We start from the raw sequence: 18135 nt of genomic DNA, 5'->3' as shown, positions 1-18135 counted from the left end.
ACACTACATGAACTTGCAAAAGATACTTGGAGAGTATCTTTGAAACCCATTACAACTGCCATCTCTAAGGACAAGGGCAGCAGGCACATGGGAGAACCATCACCTGGACGTTCCTCTCCAAGCCACATATCAGTTAGCTCAGTTGGCTGGGCGGGCTGGTTCGTGATGAGGAGCGATGCCAGCAGCGTGGGTTCAATTCCCATTCCAGCTGAGGTTCTCCACCATGGTCCTGCCTTCTCAACTTTGCCCCTCGTCTGAGGTGTGGTGACCCTCGGGTTAACTCACCACCAGTCAGCTCTCTCTCAAAGGGGAGAGGGTCCTCTGGACTATGGTGACTTTGATTTCATTTCACTTCACTGTCGCAATCTTACAGCACAACTCCTGTGCAAGAGAGGATTGGAAAATGTTGGCTAGTGCTTCCACCAATTCTTCCCTTGTTTCTCTGATTTAACCCAGCGCTGGATGATTTGTCCACTTTCAAAAATCTTTAATTTTTCTTCGCACATTTTTAGTGCGATTTCATGTTCCTCCTCCTCAACTACGGTGTCTGCAATGTCCTCTTTTGTGAAGAGGCATGCTTGCCTTCATTGGCCGGGGCATTGAATATAAGAATTGGCAAGTCATGTTGCAGCTGTATAGAACCTTAGTTAGGCTATAGAGTATAGTGGAGTATAGTGTTCAATTCTGGTCGCCACACTACCAGAAGGATGTGGAGGCTTTAGAGAGGGGGCAGAAGAGATTTACAAGGATGTTGCCTGGTATGGAGGGTATTAGCTATGAGGAGCGGTTGAATAAACTCGGTTTGTTCTCACTGGAACGACGGAGGTTGAGGGGCGACCTGATAGAGGTCTACAACATTATGAGGGGCATAGACAGAGTGGATAGTCAGAGGCTTTTCCCCAGGGTAGAGGGGTCAACTATTAGGGGGCATAGGTTTAAGATGCGAGGGGCAAGGTTTAGAGTAGATGTACGAGGCAAGTTTTTTACACAGAGGGCAGTGGGTGCCTGGAACTCGCTGCTGGAGGAGGTGGTGGAAGCAGGGACGATAGTGACATTTAAGGGGCATCTTGACAAATACATGAATAGGATGGAAATAGAGGGATACGGACCCAGGAAGTGTAGAAGATTGTAGTTTAGTCGGACAGCATGGTAGGCACGAGCTTGGAGGGCCGAAGGGCCTGTTGCTGTGCTGTACTTTTCTTTGTTCTTTTGTTCTTTATCTCTTATCTGTCTGGTACTCTTTCCTGAATTATCTTGCTTTTTATGTATTCATAAATCATGGTTGTGTTTTCCTTGATTTTACTTGCCAAAATGGTTGTCTTTCCCTCTTTTCTTTCCTTCAGAAATAAAGTATATTTATTGTTGCATTGATGGAATAACTTGAAATCCTGCGGAAGCTTTTTATAATTGTTCACAGGCTAAATGGTAATATTGCATTATTACTGTTAAATATTTCTATAGAAGGCCACAGGATATTGTATATCAGAATTTTGGTATTGGCATGCTTTGAATTTAAACTCTTACTGTAATAACTAAACCTCCAAATAAATTCTACCAGTTCAGTCTGGCGATATCAGTATTGATATACTTCAGCCAATCAATGCTGAAAATCTGATTAAATAATTCAGAGCAATTTCATTAGCAAAGGAGAATGGCCTTTGGTGCATTGCTCTCTACAGTTTTAAGAATTTTTATTGTCACAAGTAGGCTTACACCAACACCGCAATGAAGCCACTGTGAAAAGCCCCCAGTCGCCACACTCCGGCGTATGCCCAAGCACACGAGAGAGAATTCAGAATGTCCAAATTACATCTTTCACGTCTTTCGGGACTTGTGGGAGGAAACCGGAGCAACCGGAAGAAACCCACGCAGACACGGCGAGAACGTGCAGACGCCGCACAGACAGTGACCCAAATCGGGAATCGAACCTGGGACTCTGGCGCTGTGAAGCAACAGTACTAACCACTGTGCCACCGTGCTGCCCCGTTGGGAGAAGGGGCAGGAAAAGGCGCCTCGAGCAGGTCTTGGTAAAACTGAATGCTGAAAATAATGTCACAGCTCATTGTGTTATTGTAGAACTGGCATTACTTTTGAAGCAGTTGAGCATTACACATCATCTTTCAGAAGCCTTTACAAAATTCAACTTTCTAGGATTATCATATAAATAAGAAAACTCTTTCCATTCTTTCCTAACTGCTTTTAGGACACCTATCTCGCCATCAATGGATGGAAAGTTTTGATTTTCTGACATGTTTGACTGGCAGGTAAAGCTGTCTCTGATAACACACATTGGTCACCTTGCCGATTTCCTATCGCAAGACCTGTGAAACGCCCTAAGTTTTTTAATGCCCGCGTGTTCAAAATTGATGCTAATCCAAATATTACTCGGTTAACCAAACGCCATGAATAACGATCAGATCATGACTTAATATTAAAAGTCCGGTCTCCAGTCTTTTCAAGCACTCGGTTTTGTGTATAGTTCTAGGTGTGACCCTTTTTAAAATCTCATTGATAGATAGGTTCCCCCTTCAGTCTCTGAGCCATGGCTTCCATTAACCTGCCTGCCACTAACAATGTTTTGTACTGAGGCAGTGTCCTCTTTGTGCTGTAGGGAAATCATGTGATTCGTGCAAATGTCTTGGCCGTTTTCCTACATACAGCGCACCAAAGACATTTTCTCTCAGGTGGGTTTTTCACGCTTGTGGTGTTGGGTGTTCTAACACACAGAAGAGCCAACACAGTTGCATATGGTACAACACTTGTTTATTTAAACTTGCTATTTACAACTTGGTCTTTGCACTCTGCACGTGGGGGGCTCCCTGCTTGTGGTGTTTCAACAGCTCTTTCATGCTTCCTTCTCCCCAGACCTACTGACCTCCAGGTGTCGTGCTCGTGCTTTTTATGTGGTTGGTGTTCTTGTCTGTGATTGGTTGTGGTGTTGTGTACTCTGATTTGCCTGTTAGTGTGTCCATCATGATGTGTGTGTTTGAATATCATGACATCCCCCCTTTTTACAAAGATATGTGCCTACGTGGTAATAAATATGATCGTGACGTGAGTGCATCTAAGAGTGTGTGTGTGTCGTGTGCAGCATGTGTCTATGACGGAACTATGTACATGGGGCGATGTCGAGTGCGTCACATGAATCCAGTTGTACCATAACATAACAGAAATGCGAACGAGAGAAGAAGAAAAAAAAATTTTGAACAGTTGTCCAGTCAGACGACATCTGGAACGATAAACAACAACAGGTTATCATGTAAAATTGTCCAACTTATTAAACATATGAACTGTATTATAAGTCCATTCTAATGGGTTTGCGACGAATTCGGGTTGACCGCCTTAAGGGTGGATCAAGAACCACCGGCTGCTGTGCAGGCATGGCCATGGGTGGCGATGGAAAGGGCGTGATGTGCGGCAGCTCCACAAAGTCATCCTCGGAAGCCTGTTGAGGATCTGGCGTGTTGTGTGGCTGTGAACGTGGAAGTCGGCGAAGGGCGCGCCGATTGCGGCGACGCACGGAACCATCCGGCATGCGAACCAGGAACGAGCGGGGAGCCACTTGTCGGAGGACTTCGGCCGGTGCTGACCAGCCACCATACGGTTGATGGACGCGTACTTTGTCTCCGGAGGACAGGGGGGGCAGGTCCGTCGCTCGTGTGTCGTACCGACCTTTCTGGCGATCACGCTGCAGTTGCATGTCCCGAAGAACCGCCTCATGGTCTGTTGTCGGTGCCAGGACGGAAGGTACCGTCGTCCTGAGGGAGCGACCCATTAGTAGCTGCGCTGGCGAGAGGCCCGTGGATAACGGGGCCGATCGATAGGCCAGCAAGGCAAGGTTAAAGTCCGATCCGGCATCAGCCGCCTTGCACAGGAGCCGCTTTGCGATGTGGACACCCTTTTCAGCCTTCCCGTTCGATTGTGGATGCAGAGGGCTGGATGTCACATGAGTGAAACCATATGCTGCGGCAAAGGACGACCATTCACGGCTGGCAAAACAAGGTCCATTGTCTGACATGACAGTCCTTGGAATGCCATGGCGAGCAAACGTTTCCTTGCAGGCCCCAATGACTGCGGACGACGTCAGATCATGGAGAGGCATGACTTCCGGGTAGTTTGAGAAGTAGTCTATAATAACAATGTAATCTCTGCCGAGCGCGTGAAATAGGTCAACACCCACCTTCGCCCAGGGGGACGTCACCATCTCGTGTGGTAGAAGTGTTTCCGGAGGTTGCGCCGGCTGAAACCTCTGACAGGTTGTGCAGTTGAGCACCATGTTGGTTATGTCTTCATTAATACCCGGCCAATATACCGCCGCCCGGGCCCTTCGTCTGCATTTTTCGACACCCAAGTGGCCTTCGTGTAGTTGACGAAGAATCATCTGGCGCACACTGTGTGGAATGACGATCCTATGCGATTTCATAAGGACCCCGTCTATATTGGTGAGATCATCTCGCACATTGTAAAACTGGGGGCACTGCCCTTTTAGCCACCCTTCCGTCATGTGGCGCATCACTCGCTGCAGCAGAGGGTCAGTCGCCGTCTCTGCGCGTATGTGGGCCAGACAAGGATCATCAGCTGGCATATTTGCTGCTGTCAGAGTCACGTGTGCCTCAATTTGACGCACGAACCCCTCCGCATCTGGTGGTGTGCTCACTGCTCGGGAAAGAGTGTCCGCCACTATGAGTTCCTTCCCCGGAGTGTAGATCAGTTCAAAATCGTACCTCCTGAGTTTGAGTAAGATGCGCTGGAGGCGAGGAGTCATGTCGTTCAGGTCTTTGTTAATGATGTTGACCAGGGGGCGGTGGTCAGTTTCGACCGTGAATCGTGGCAGGCCATACACATAGTCGTGGAACTTGTCCAGTCCAGTTAACAAGCCCAGGCATTCTTTTTCGATTTGCGCGTAGCGCTGTTCGGTAGGGGTCATGGCTCGTGAGGCATACGCAACCGGGGCCCATGATGACGTGCTGTCTTTTTGCAGGAGTACCGCTCCAATACCAGATTGGCTGGCGTCTGTTGAGATCTTTGTAGGGCGAGTCGCGTCAAAGAAGGCCAGCACTGGTGCCGTGACCAGTTTGTGCTTGAGCTCCTCCCATTCCTGCTGATGCGACTGGTGCCAGTTGAATTCCGTCGATTTTTTTACGAGATGGCGCATGTTTGTTGTATGAGAAGCCAGGTTGGGAATGAACTTCCCAAGGAAGTTGACCATGCCCAGGAATCTTAAGACAGCCTTCTTGTCAGCCGGTCGTGGCATGGCTGTGATGGCGCTAACCTTGTCTGCATCGGGACGGACCCCGGACCTTGAGATGTGGTCCCCGAGGAATTTCAGCTCCGTCTGGCCGAAAGCACACTTCGCACGGTTGAGACGCAGGCCATTTTGCCGTATGCGGGTGAAGACACGTCGAAGACGATGCATGTGTTCCTGCGGAGTGGTGGACCAAATGATGATATCGTCCACATATACACGTACCCCTTCGATGCCTTCCATCATCTGCTCCATAATGCGGTGGAATACTTCAGATGCCGAAATGATGCCGAATGGCATCCGGTTGTAGCAGAATCTGCCAAAAGGGGTGTTGAATGTGCATAGTCTTCGGCTGGCCGGGTCCAGTTGGATCTGCCAGAATCCTTTGGACGCATCCAATTTAGTGAATATGTTGGCTCGCGCCATCTCGCTGGTGAGGTCTTCTCGTTTTGGGATGGGATAGTGTTCCCGCATGATGTTGTTGTTCAGATCTTTTGGATCTATACATATACGGAGCTCGCCAGAGGGCTTCTTTACACAGACCATGGAGCTGACCCATGGCGTGGGCTCCGTGACCTTGGATAGGACCCCTTGGTCCTGAAGAATCTGCAGTTGTGCCTTGAGGCGGTCTTTGAGAGGCGCAGGAACCCTGCGAGGTGCGTGAACGACAGGGATGGCGTCCGGTCTGAGTCGAATCTTGTACGTGTGTGGCAATGTCCCCATGCCTTCAAAAACCTCCTGGTTGTGAGCGAGGAGGGAATGGAGATTCGCGTGGAACTCAGCATCCGGGAAGTCGGATATCTCATCTGGAGAGAGAGACATGATGCGCTGTACCAGGTGAAGGACCTTACACGCTTGTGCGCCCAGTAACGAGTCCTTTGATGAGCCCACAACTTCGAAGGGGAGTGTGGCCGTGTACCTCTTGTGAGTCACCTGTAGCTGGCAAGATCCTACGGACGGGATAACGTTCCCGTTATAGTCAACCATCTTAAGCCGGGATGGTGTGATGAGTGGTTTGACCTTCATGGCCTGGACTGCAGAGTAAGCAATCAGGTTGGCGGATGCGCCGGTGTCCAGACGGAAGGCGACGCGCGATCGGTTGACCGTCAGGGTGGCACACCACTCATCGTCTGGATTGATGGCATTGACCTTGTTGACATCAATGACGGCAACTCTGAAGTCATCCTGGTCATCTGCATCACTTAACTGGAAGTCTTGATGCGTGGGCTGGACGGTCCTGACTCGTGTGCGAGGTTGTCGAGGATGCGCCGGATCCATGGGTTGAGCCGCACGACAGCGGGCTGCGTAGTGGCCTATCATGGCACATCTGTTGCACTGTTGGTATTTTGCAGGACATTGCCCTTTTAAGTGTAGACCTCCACACTTGCTGCACGTCATGACGTCACGGCGTTCGTTGCGCCACTGCGCATGCGCAGTGCGATCTTGCGGTGGGCGCGCCTGCGCAGTGCGTCCCTCGTTGTGGCCGTTATTCTTGGCGCGCACCTGCGCGGGAGACCGCGAAAAGCGCGGGAAGCGGCCGCTGTCGTCCGGGCCGTGGGGCGGGAAGAAATCGACGGCCTGGATGCGTTCAACGTCGTGGGCGGCCTGGCTTGCCGATTCGACGGCTGGGGACCCCCTCCGTGCCAACTCGGACGCCTGAAATCGGGCAAAACGGCAGGTCGCATTTTCATGGAGGACACAGGCTTCCACAGCAGACGCTAAGGTGAGGCTCTTTATTTTAAGAAGCTGCTGGCGTAGGCCACTGGAGGCAACGCCAAAAACAATCTGGTCCCTGATCATGGACTCTGTAGTGGTGCCGTAACCGCAGGACTGCGCTAGAATCCGGAGGTGCGTCAAAAAGGGTTGAAAAAGCTCCTCCTTACCTTGCAGGCGTTGCTGAAAGATGTATCTTTCGAAAGTTTCGTTTACTTCAGTTTGAAAGTGCTGGTCCATTTTGAGGATGACCGTGTCATATTTGGCCTGGTTTTCGCCTTCCTCGAACACCAGTGAATTAAAGACATCATTTGGGTGGGGGCCTGCGTAGAAGAGGAGCATTGCAATCTTCGAATCATCCGAGACATTCTGTTTTTCGGTGGCACGGATGTACAGGTCAAATCGCTGCCTGTAGAGCTTCCAGTTGGTGCCTAGGTTCCCCGTGACTTGCATCGGCTGCGGTTTGCCGGTGTGGTCCATGTCCAGAATGGCAGGTTGGTAGGCAGGTATCGATCCACTCCTGTACCATGTGGTGTTGGGTGTTCTAACACACAGAAGAGCCAACACAGTTGCATATGGTACAACACTTGTTTATTTAAACTTGCTATTTACAACTTGGTCTTTGCACTCTGCACGTGGGGGGCTCCCTGCTTGTGGTGTTTCAACAGCTCTTTCATGCTTCCTTCTCCCCAGACCTACTGACCTCCAGGTGTCGTGCTCGTGCTTTTTATGTGGTTGGTGTTCTTGTCTGTGATTGGTTGTGGTGTTGTGTACTCTGATTTGCCTGTTAGTGTGTCCATCATGATGTGTGTGTTTGAATATCATGACAACGCTCAGACTTTTATTGCATATTTTGTCCCATCTATGTTTATGCACTTAATGGTATAAGATTCACTGAGTAGACTGCCACAGGACTGTACTGTTATTTCTTGAATTGTTTGACCAGGTAACTCATTTCTTATAGTTCGAAAAGGAGCAGACAACAGAACACATCACCCAAACGTTCTGAAGCTAATCAAATTGTTCCCCAGAAAGGATCCACCAACAGGAATAAAACAATGCCGAGTATTAAGAAACAGGTAGGATTCGCTTCAACTGTAAAGAAAATTTTGACTTTATGAATAAAGTTAGCCTCCTCACTTGTTGGAAGCGTTGGTTGCTGGCGAGTGTTCACATTTAAGCTTTGTCTGTTCATCCATGAAAACCTTAAGCCAATGGCCTTGCTCATCATGGGCATATCTTGCTGTGCTGCATTGATTTTTTTTAAAGATACTGTATTAATTCTACCACAGGTCAGGTGAAAAAAAAGGTGACACTGGGCTTGCGACACAACGGTCATGAGTTTGGATCCCAACGTGGCAATTTGTGCAATTGAATTTAAACAGCCTAGTATTTTTTGTAGCACCAGAAAAATAACCCTAAATAGCATTATGCTCAATAAATCAATAAACCCAACTGATTGATGACTTGGCCTCAGAGACAGGGTATTTGTGCTTGCCTGAAGCACCACTTAATTTGCCTGCCCAGAAAATTGTGGTAAGCCCAAATAGGAAGCAACGTTCAGAAGTGATATTTAAAGGGATCCTTGGCTCCATTAAATTAATCATTGGGAAAGTCCTATTACAGCATGACAAACCAATATCGGCAGGTGTAACATTGAATTGTTTACGATGAATGTTCTTGGGTGTTGTGACCTACTGATTTTAACAATAATGTATAGGTTTATCAAATCTGCAGTAATTCTTTAAATCTCCATGCATTTGCATTCAGCCCCTCTTTGATAGCCAATCCACTTCTCGCACAATTCCTTTCACTCACTCGACATGTTCTGTGAAATACAAGGTATTTTGGAATAATTTGTTGCATCAGGACAGACTGCAATTATTTTTAGTGTGTAACAACGGTATGATTGTACAGTTGATGTGTTGTAACACACATTATGCAGAAGGTGCGCAACTTGTGTTCCAAAGTATGGTAAAAGATGAAGCATAGAGAAGAATATTCACTTTGTGACATATGAGTTCCTTCATAACTGATGAAAACAATAAAAATTGTTTAGGAAATTCAAGAAACTTTTTCATTTTGACTAATCTCATTTCAACTCTTTTGGATTAATTTTTAACAGGAAGATGCAAGGGTACGACGAGACATCGAAAGAGACAATATCTGCCTACTGGAAAGGATTGCTAAGATAATGAACCCTCCAAGAAGTGGAATTATTTCAAGTACTTATAATTTGAAAAGGTAGAATATTTGTTTTGATTTCTGAATACATCTTTTTCCAGTGTTTTCATTGAGAAGATACAAGTTGCTATGTGATAGACAGAAGCAGTTTTAAAAAAAAATTGCTGGGTACTACCCTCTGTCCCAACTGCTTCGGGCACCTCTGCCACCATCCCAGACCAGTTTCCGGAGTTATTTTCTGGGCCTTCCAGTGACCAGGCCACAGGCGAAGCAGGCATCTGCACCACCGCCTCCTGCTGGCACAGGGCCCCGGGAGGAGCCTCAGGAGATCCCGCCTGTCGAACGATCCCGGTAGCGGCATCAAGGCAGCCCCTGGGTTGGTTGGTGGGCCCGTGTCGCCCGCCGCATTCATAGTGGTGGCGGATTCGGGCCCGGAGGGCGACTGTCAGCCACCCAGTGTTGGGAGCGCAGGGTGCACATGATGCGCTCTGTAGCGGGGCTCACTCGTGCCTGACACTTGTGTCACCCTCACCCCGTCTGGGGGTCTCCTGGAATCTGGCACATCATAATTGAAGGTTCTTTTATTTTTCTGCCTCCGTAGATAGATAGTTCAGGTAGTGCCCTATTGGGGCACCCCCCTCCACCAACACCCCAACTGCCTCCCTCCCCACCACCCTCCTTTCCCCTCTCTCCCCACCACCCCCCTTCCTTTCCCTTCTGTTGGTACAGAGAAGAGGGTATCTGGTCTCTCCAGCACAAAGTTTAGTGCTTGTACCATTTGTTTTTTGTTGAAATGTGTTGTGAACTGTTTCAATAATCAGAGTATCCCCCCCCCCCCCCGCTGTACATTGGTACTGAGGGGAGAGTACCCTGTTTCTCCAACACAAAATTAGTGTTTGTACCGTTTGGCCTTGTATATATTTTTTACTGTTTGAATAAAAAGATATGGCCACAAGTACTGCTTGCCTCCTAAGAGCTGTATGATCATGAGTGGCAAGTTTTTCCTCTTGCTGCAATTTTGCCAATGGACTAATAAGATGCGAAAGCATCAATGCCAGATGCAATGAGTCTGTTATCATTAAGGACAGGCTTCCAATTGCTGATATATATTTAAAATGGCAGCAATATTCTGAGCTTATCAGAAAATCAACAAGGCCATTATTGAGTGAGTATAGCCAGTTCACAGCAACATGTTGCATTTTACATGTCGAGTCAGGTGGCCGTCTCACATTACCTATAAGTTGAGCCCAAAGTTGTTGAATACTTTGCTAAATCCACAAAATAGCAATAAAACATTTTGTCTTAACGTGGCTACCAGCATCCAAAAAGCGATTGCCAATCATTTAAGTTAAGTGAACCTCCTATGTCATGAAAATACATGTCACCAACGTCAGATCTCGCACATTGATCAAAATCACGAACTCAACACACACAGTTTGCATATCTTGAATGTAATGATTGCAATATAGGTAATACATGTTGGCAAAGGTTTCTCCGATCCAGTGTGCCCCGCTACATCACTGCTAGCGAGGACGGAGAGTTTGGAACTCAGCCAAATCTCCCATTCACTACAGAGGGACTGGAAAATCCCAACTGCTTAAATGGATGGAGAATCCCGTCTGTTGTATGGGACGAGGGTGGCGTAGTGGTATTTTCACTGGGCAGAATATTGCTCTGGGGACCAAGGTTTGATCTCACCATGGCAGATGGTGGAATTTGAATTTGATCAATAGAAGTCTGGAATTAAAACCCATCCAGTTCACTAGAATCATAGATTTCATAGAACTTACAGTGCAGAAGGAGGCTATTCAGCCCATCTAGTCTGCACCAGCCCTTGGAAAGAGCACCCTACTTAAGCCCACGCCTCCACCTTATCCCTGTAACCCAGAAAACCCACCTAACCTTTTGGACACTAAGGGGCAATTTAGCTTGGCCAATCCACCTAAACTGCACATCTTTGGAATGTGGGAGGAAACCGGAGCACCCGGAGGAAACCCACGCAGGCACGGGGAGAAAGTGTAAATTCCACACAGGCAGTCACCCGAGGCTGGAATTGATCCCAGGACCCTGGAGCTGCGAGGCCGCAGTGCTAACCACTGTGCCACCGTGTCCTTTAGGGAAGTATATCTGCCACTCTAATCTTGTCTGGTCTACATGTGACTACAACGTGGATTGACAAAGAATGAAACCGGACAGATCACCCGGCATATACCTAGGCACCATAAACAACCAAAGCCTCATTGACTCTACAATGTCTTCCTGACTCTCAACCTGGGGCTGTTAGGAAAGAAAAGGTAATTTTAAGGGATTTATATTTGTTTTGGTAAACATTAGAAATAAGGTATAGTTTTGGGTGGCTTTAATTTAGAGTGTCTGTGCCTGCAACGGACATATAGTTAGATTCATGCTGGACAAAAGTATTTGTGTGTGTATGCGGGTTGGTTTCAGTTCCATCTCGGATTCTACTGTGATAAAGAAAACAGGCGTGAGGAATAAATATAGTTGCTAGCAACTAGAGGCCCTTGTAAGGAAAATCAAACTTGCCTTTGTTCTTGGCAGTTGGTGTTAGGCAGCGAGCGAGGGAGCAAATCTCTCAGCCTTGCTAGAAAAAAGGCCATACAATAAAATAATGGTTAAGTAAGCCAATGACAGAAATCTAAAGGACAGCTTTTTTAGGAAACTAGAGAAATGAAGAAGACTTTCTAAGGACCTGAAGTTAAAGGAACAAAGAGGAACTGGGAGCAGAATAGGGTACTATTCATTTCAAGTCTCAGAATTGTAAAGGAGCTAGCTAATGAGAAGACAGCACTAGATCTGAAGTGGTTCTAAGATTTGTGATATCTTACTAGTTCTGGCGCAGTAGGTGGCTAAATGTCGCAATTTGTCATGACCGAGTGTGGCATCAAGGGACGCTAGCAAAACTGGAGTCAATGGGAATCGTAAGCAAAATTCTCCACTGGTTGAAGTCATACCTAGCACAACAAAACCTGTTTATGGTTGGTGAAATTCAATCATCTCAGTTCCAGAACATTACTGCAGGATTGCCTCTGGGTAATGTCCTAGACCCGACTATGTTCAGCTGCTTCATCAATTACCTTCCTTCCACTTTCAGGTCAGAAGTGAGGATATTCACTGGTGATTGGACAACGATCAATGTCATTCGTGACTCCTTAGATGCAGAAGCACTCTGTATCCAAATGCCGCAAAATGTGAACAATATCCAAGCTTTGGCTAAGTGGCAGACAATGACCATCTCCAAGAGAGAATTTAACCATTGCCCCTTGATATTCCAAAGCATTACCATTGCTGAATCTCCCCATGATCAACTTCCTGGAAGTTGCCATTGATCAGACAATGAACCAAACTAGCCATATCAATACTGGGCTACAAGAATAGCGCAGAGGCTAGGAATCCGGCAGCAAGTAACTCACCACTTGATTCCCCAAAGCCTGTCCACCATTTCCAAGGCACAAGTCAATAGTGTGATGGAATACTCTCCAACAACACTGAAGACGTTTGACACCATCCAAGACAGCAACCCACTTGGTTGGCACCCCATCTACAAACATTCACGCCCTTCATCACCGACTCACATTGGCATCAATGTGTACTATCAACAAGGTGCACTGCAGGAATTCCCAAAGGCTTCTTAGTAACTTCCAAACCCACAGCCACTACATTTAAAAGATCAAGTGTGTTTCAGATGACCAACAGCCTGAATCCTAAGCCCGACACAGAATCGGACACTTTAAATTAAGCCACAGCCAGTGGCCTGATGGGAATTCAAACAGTCAAGTTTGAATACACTGGTCAGAGACCGGCAAGTCAGGGCAAGTCTGGAATTGTTCTGCAAATAGGAGATCAGCGATAATCAGCTTTATTCATCCAGATCGATTGTTCTGTATTGCCCAGATGAGACCAGACTTTCTGGCGCCTCAATTTCATGCCATTACCATACATGGGATAAGGTTAGGTGAGAACAATCCACCTGAGAATGCGCCCCGGGAGGTGGGGGGGGGGGGGGGGTATTCTTGGTGTCCTGCAGAGTTGGAATCACCAACTCTATTGGGTGTTGCGACCTCCTCCCAGTGACCTTATTGTCTAAAGGCCAGAGAATCTTCTAGAAGGGTGTGAAGAAGAGGATAAGCAGAATGGACATCAAAATACTCTCCCCAGTGATGACTTGACACAGAGACTATGGACAAGCTCAGTGGTGAACCACAGATAAGATTCGGCAGCGAATCAGAGACGGATGGAAGAGGCGTGTGAGAACCACCTTTGCAGACGAGCGCTATGAGACAACGGAGACTCAGAGGATTGGACCCACAGCTCAATCGGCATTGGTAGTATTAGAAACTGGGGCAAATGAGAATAATTTGGGCTAGTAAGTGTTTATTGGACTTGTGAATAAATTTGGGTTGAATCGTGAACCTGCGTTTGTCCTTTGTTCATCTCGGAAATAGGGGCATGTGGGTAAAACGCTTTACTAATAAACTGGTCGAGGAATCTGATAATTTACAGATATAAAGGATAGCAGACACATGGGACCACCACCTGGAAGTTCCCCTCCAATTCACTCATCATCCAGACTTGGAAATATATCACCGTTCCTTCAATGTCACTGGGTCAAAATCCTGGAACTCTCTAACAGCACTGTGGGTGTACCTACACAATATGGACTGCAGTGGGGAAGCTGGCTCACCACCACCTTCATGAGGGCAATTAGGGGTGGACAATAAATGCTGGTCTAGCCAGCAACACCCGCATTCCATAAATTAATTTTAAAAGTAGTGGGAATGGCGAGGACTAAAAGGAAAAGATTATGATCTTAATCAAGGACGTTGCCAGAAATAGCTCCTTAAAGGTAGAGTCACAGATGGAAAGGGAGGTGAAGAAGGCATTCAACATGAAACATTTTATTGGTCAGAATATTAAATACAGGAGTTGGGACATCTTGCTGAAGTTGTACAAGACATTGGTAAGACCACACATGGAATACTGTGTTCCGTTCTGGTCACCCTATTATAGGAAGGGTATTGTTAAACTCGAAAGAGTGCAGAAGAGATTTACGAGGATGCTACCAGGACTCGATGGTCTGAGTTATAAGGAGAGGCTGGATAAGCTGGGACTTGTTTCCCTGGAGCTTTAGGAGCCTTAGGGGTGATCTTATAGAGGTCTATTAAATAATGAGGAGCACAGATAAGGTAGATAGTCGACATCTCTTCCCAAAGGTAGAGGAGTCTAGAACTAGAGGTTTAAGGCGAGAGGGGAGAGATACAAAAGTGACCAGAGGGGAAATTTGTTCACACAGAGGGTGGTGAGCACCTGGAACGGGCTGCTAGAGGCAGTGGTAGAGGCGGGCACAATTTTTTCCTTTAAAAAGCAGTTAGACAGTTACATGGGCAGGGTAGGTATAGAGGGATATGGGCCAAATGCGGGCAAGTGGGACTAGCTTGGTGTTAGAAACTGGGCGGCATAGACAAGCTCGGCCGACGGGCCTGTTTCCATGCTGTACACACCTTTAACTCTATGAATACTTCTGACCTAACCCCAAAGTTGTTCATTTCAATAGTTGACAGAATTTATTGTGCCGCTTGGTCAATCAATTAATTTGTCTGGAAATGGATGATGGAAGTGGGAAATATGTGGATTGCCTAATGTATCAATTCCGCTAAATTCCAACCTTCCAAAATGTATTGGTATTTGTGTTCCTTGCATTCACATTGTGCAACTCAACTGTACTTCTGCCGTCATGTCTTGGTTACAAAGCTGAATTTTAGTTTGTCACACTTTTCTATTATGACTTCCTACACCATTCTAATATTAAATGTTTAAGAAAATTGGTCAATTGGGTTTCTCCAGTGGTGGTGGCTCAGTGTTTCAGTTTTACATATACCAACTCCTCAGCCTATACTGCAGAGAGGTTTCTGCACTGCAGCCATTTCTATTTCTCTGCTTCTCAAGTTGCTATAAAATTTGATATTTTGACTATTATGATGCTACAAAATAAACATGTAGACAAATAACTGCATGCACATCTGGCCAATTACTTCTTCCTTTTTTGCCAGAAATCTTGCACTTGTCCTTTGACTTGCTATGTCCCACATCTGTAATGTTGACTAGTTTACAAATTTAAATATTGTTGCTTTTGGCTGCCGTCCTGACTTCTCACAAGTTGAATAAATAAAAAGAGGAATTCAGGGGCTCTTGTGATGTATAGCGTGAATTCAGATGGAAGTCACTCTGTGAATTCCTAAGGGACATACTAGTGTAGGAAAATAAACATGCTGAATTTGCTCTGCCAGTGGCCAGGATTTACATTGCAAACAGAAGACCGCTGGTTCTCATGAGAAAGATGTTACTAAGGCTAGAGAAAATGCTGGAAAATCTCAGCATGTCTGGCAGCATCTGTAGGGAGAGAAAAGAGCTAACGTTTCAAGTCCGATGACTCTTTGTCAAAGCTAACAGACAGAGAAAGTTGGAAATATTTATAGTGTGGAGTGAGAATGAAAGATGAGTCATAGCCACAGAAACCAGGTGCTAATGGCCACAGAAACCAAGGGGAAAGAGTGCCAATGGCAGTCCCCAGAGAGGACAAAAGATCAAACTGCAGAGAAACCAACATCAGAGGGTAAACTGTAGATGTGGGGGCAGGGGAAGGGGGAAGCAAAGAGGAGAAAGGTAAAGGAAAGGTGGATAAGATTGGGGGGGGGGGGGGAATTAAATATATATTAAGAAAGAAATGGTAAAAGACACTTAAAATAAAATGGGACGAAAATAAATGGGTTGAGGTGAGGTAGAGCTGATCATCTGAAGTTGTTGAATTCGATGTTCAGGCCGGAAGGCTGTAGCGTGCCTAACCGGAAGATGAGATGTTGTTCCTCCAGTTTGCATTGAGCTTCACTGGAACATTGCAGCAGGCCAAGAACAGACATGTAGGCATCGGAGCAGGGTTTTTTGTTAAAATGGCAAGCACCAGGAAGGCCAGGGTTCTGAATGCGCACAGACCGAAGATGCTCAGCAAAGCGATCGCTTTGGACCCACCCCAATCTTATCCATTTTGGCGCTATTATTTTCAATAATTTTTCAAACATAGTGAAAATCTACCATTTCCGAGGTGGCTGCAATGGTGAAGCACGTGGCTATATTCATTCATTCACTCTGCAAAGTTGATTTCAGAAAAATTACAGCTCCTGGGCGCGATTCTCCGAGCCCCGCGCAGGGCTGGAGAATCGGCGCAACCGCGCCATGCCACCCCGACGCCGGTGCGCGATTCTCCGAGGTGCGGAGAATCGGTGCCATTTGCGCCGGCGCATTTGGCGTGGGCCGCCATCCGCGGCCGGGCCGCCGATTCTCTGGCCCGGACGGGCCGAGCGACCACGCAAAAACGGCAGAGACCAGCCGCCGCCGTTCACCCCTGGTCGCTGTCGGCGGGAACTCTGCACGAACAGTCGGGGGGCGGCCTGTGGGGGGGGGTGCCCTGTCCCCGGGGGGGGGGCCTTCGATGGGGTCTGGCCCGTGATCGGGGCCCACCAATCGGCGGACCGGCCTCTCCCATCCCGGGCCTACTTTGTTGCGCGGCCGGCCCCTGAACCCCCACGCCCTGTTGCGTAGGGGCCAGCGCGCTGAAGTCCCCCGCGCATGCGCGGGTTGGCGCGGCCCAACTGCGCATGCGCGCGTTGGCAGGACGTCCATTTGGCGCCGGGAAGGGAGGCTGGAGCGGTGTGAACCGCTCCAGCGCCATGCTGACACCCTGTGTGGGCCGTTGTCCCCACGCCCGTTTCGTGCCATCGTGAAACGCGATGGTGTTCACGACGGCGCGAACACTTAGCCTCCATTTTGTAGAATTGCACCCCCTGAATTGCAGGAGACGAGGCTTGTTTAAGACACATGCTTTGAGCCCATTCCGAGAGAAACAACTCCACTAAAAGCTGAAATTGTTAAGCAGCTACTTATAATCACGCAAACTTTCACTTCATCTGGAATTGATATCTGCTCAGTGTCCAGAGGTTAGTACTGGCTGCCATGATACAAAAGAAAGAAATATGTACAACTTTTTGGGTCATTGGCAGTCTCCATTTTTGGAATGCTCCATACATCACACCCTACCTCCTGAAGAAATGAACGTTAAAGGTTTCTCCTTAGTTTAATACCTAGTGGTTTAATTGAATTGTATGAGTAGGGCAGCTTATAATTATGTATGGTGTGGAAGTGAGAAAAATCACATAGAGGAGATCACAGTACCTTAAAGAAGCATCATCTCAGGTACCCTGATGTCTTTGGGGGTTACCTATCGAGTGGAAGAATGAAACAGGTAAACAAGGTAGCTTCTGTTTCCTGGTGCTAATTTGAAAACTTGAACAATCTCCTTCATCAAACTTTGGTATACCACAGATCTTTTTCACCAGTTTCACCTTGGCAAGATGTTCATCTTCATCGATGACGTGTTGAAGCCTGCGAAGAAGATGTCGTATTTCTCCGCTCCGGGGAAATATTGGATGATGAAGGGTACTCTGTCCGATGTGTCCCGTGTTTGTCTTCTGAGGAGGTGGGTGCGTTTTTTTCCTGTGGCGCGTTGGAACTGTCGATCGATGAGTCGAGTGCCATATCCCATTCGTACGAGGGCATCTTTCAACGTCTGTAGATGTCTGTTATGCTCCTCCTCACCTGAGAAGATCCTGTGTATACGGAGGGCTTGTCCATAGGGTATGGCTTCTTTAATGTGTTTAGGTTGGAAGCTGGGGAAATGGTGCATCGTGAGGTTATCCGTGGGCTTGCGGGAAAGCGAAGTGCTGAGGTGACCGTCCTTGATGGAGATGAGTGTGTCCAAGAATGCAACCGATTTTGGAAAGTAGGCCATGGTGAGTCTGAGGGTGGGATGGAACTTATCTAGTCCAGTACTTCCCCGGAGTGGAGAAACTACGACATCTTCTTTGCAGCCTTCAACACGTCATCGATGAAGATGAACATCTTGCCAAGGTCATCCACACACC

General features: G+C 47.3%; 1 protein-coding gene across 5 annotated transcripts in view; it reads left to right on the top strand.

Annotated features, from left to right (window-relative positions):
• LOC140398492 (uncharacterized) overlaps positions 1-18135 on the top strand; it is a 99321-nt gene that overhangs the window by 14221 nt on the left and 66965 nt on the right. For all 5 annotated transcript variants that reach the window (XR_011937498.1, XM_072487243.1, XM_072487244.1 and 2 more), the window contains 2 exons: positions 7923-8037; positions 9084-9202. Coding sequence is in view for 4 of the 5 variants with exons in the window: in XM_072487243.1 (XP_072343344.1) it covers positions 7923-8037; positions 9084-9202 (234 nt within the window). In the remaining variant the exon portion in view is untranslated. The remainder of the gene's footprint in view (positions 1-7922; positions 8038-9083; positions 9203-18135) is intronic.

Source organism: Scyliorhinus torazame, chromosome 21 (genome assembly GCF_047496885.1).
Source record: "Scyliorhinus torazame isolate Kashiwa2021f chromosome 21, sScyTor2.1, whole genome shotgun sequence".
Taxonomy (NCBI): Eukaryota; Metazoa; Chordata; class Chondrichthyes; order Carcharhiniformes; family Scyliorhinidae; genus Scyliorhinus; species Scyliorhinus torazame.
The sequence above is the reverse complement of the archived record's forward strand: the minus strand, read 5'-3'. Positions and strand labels throughout refer to the sequence as shown.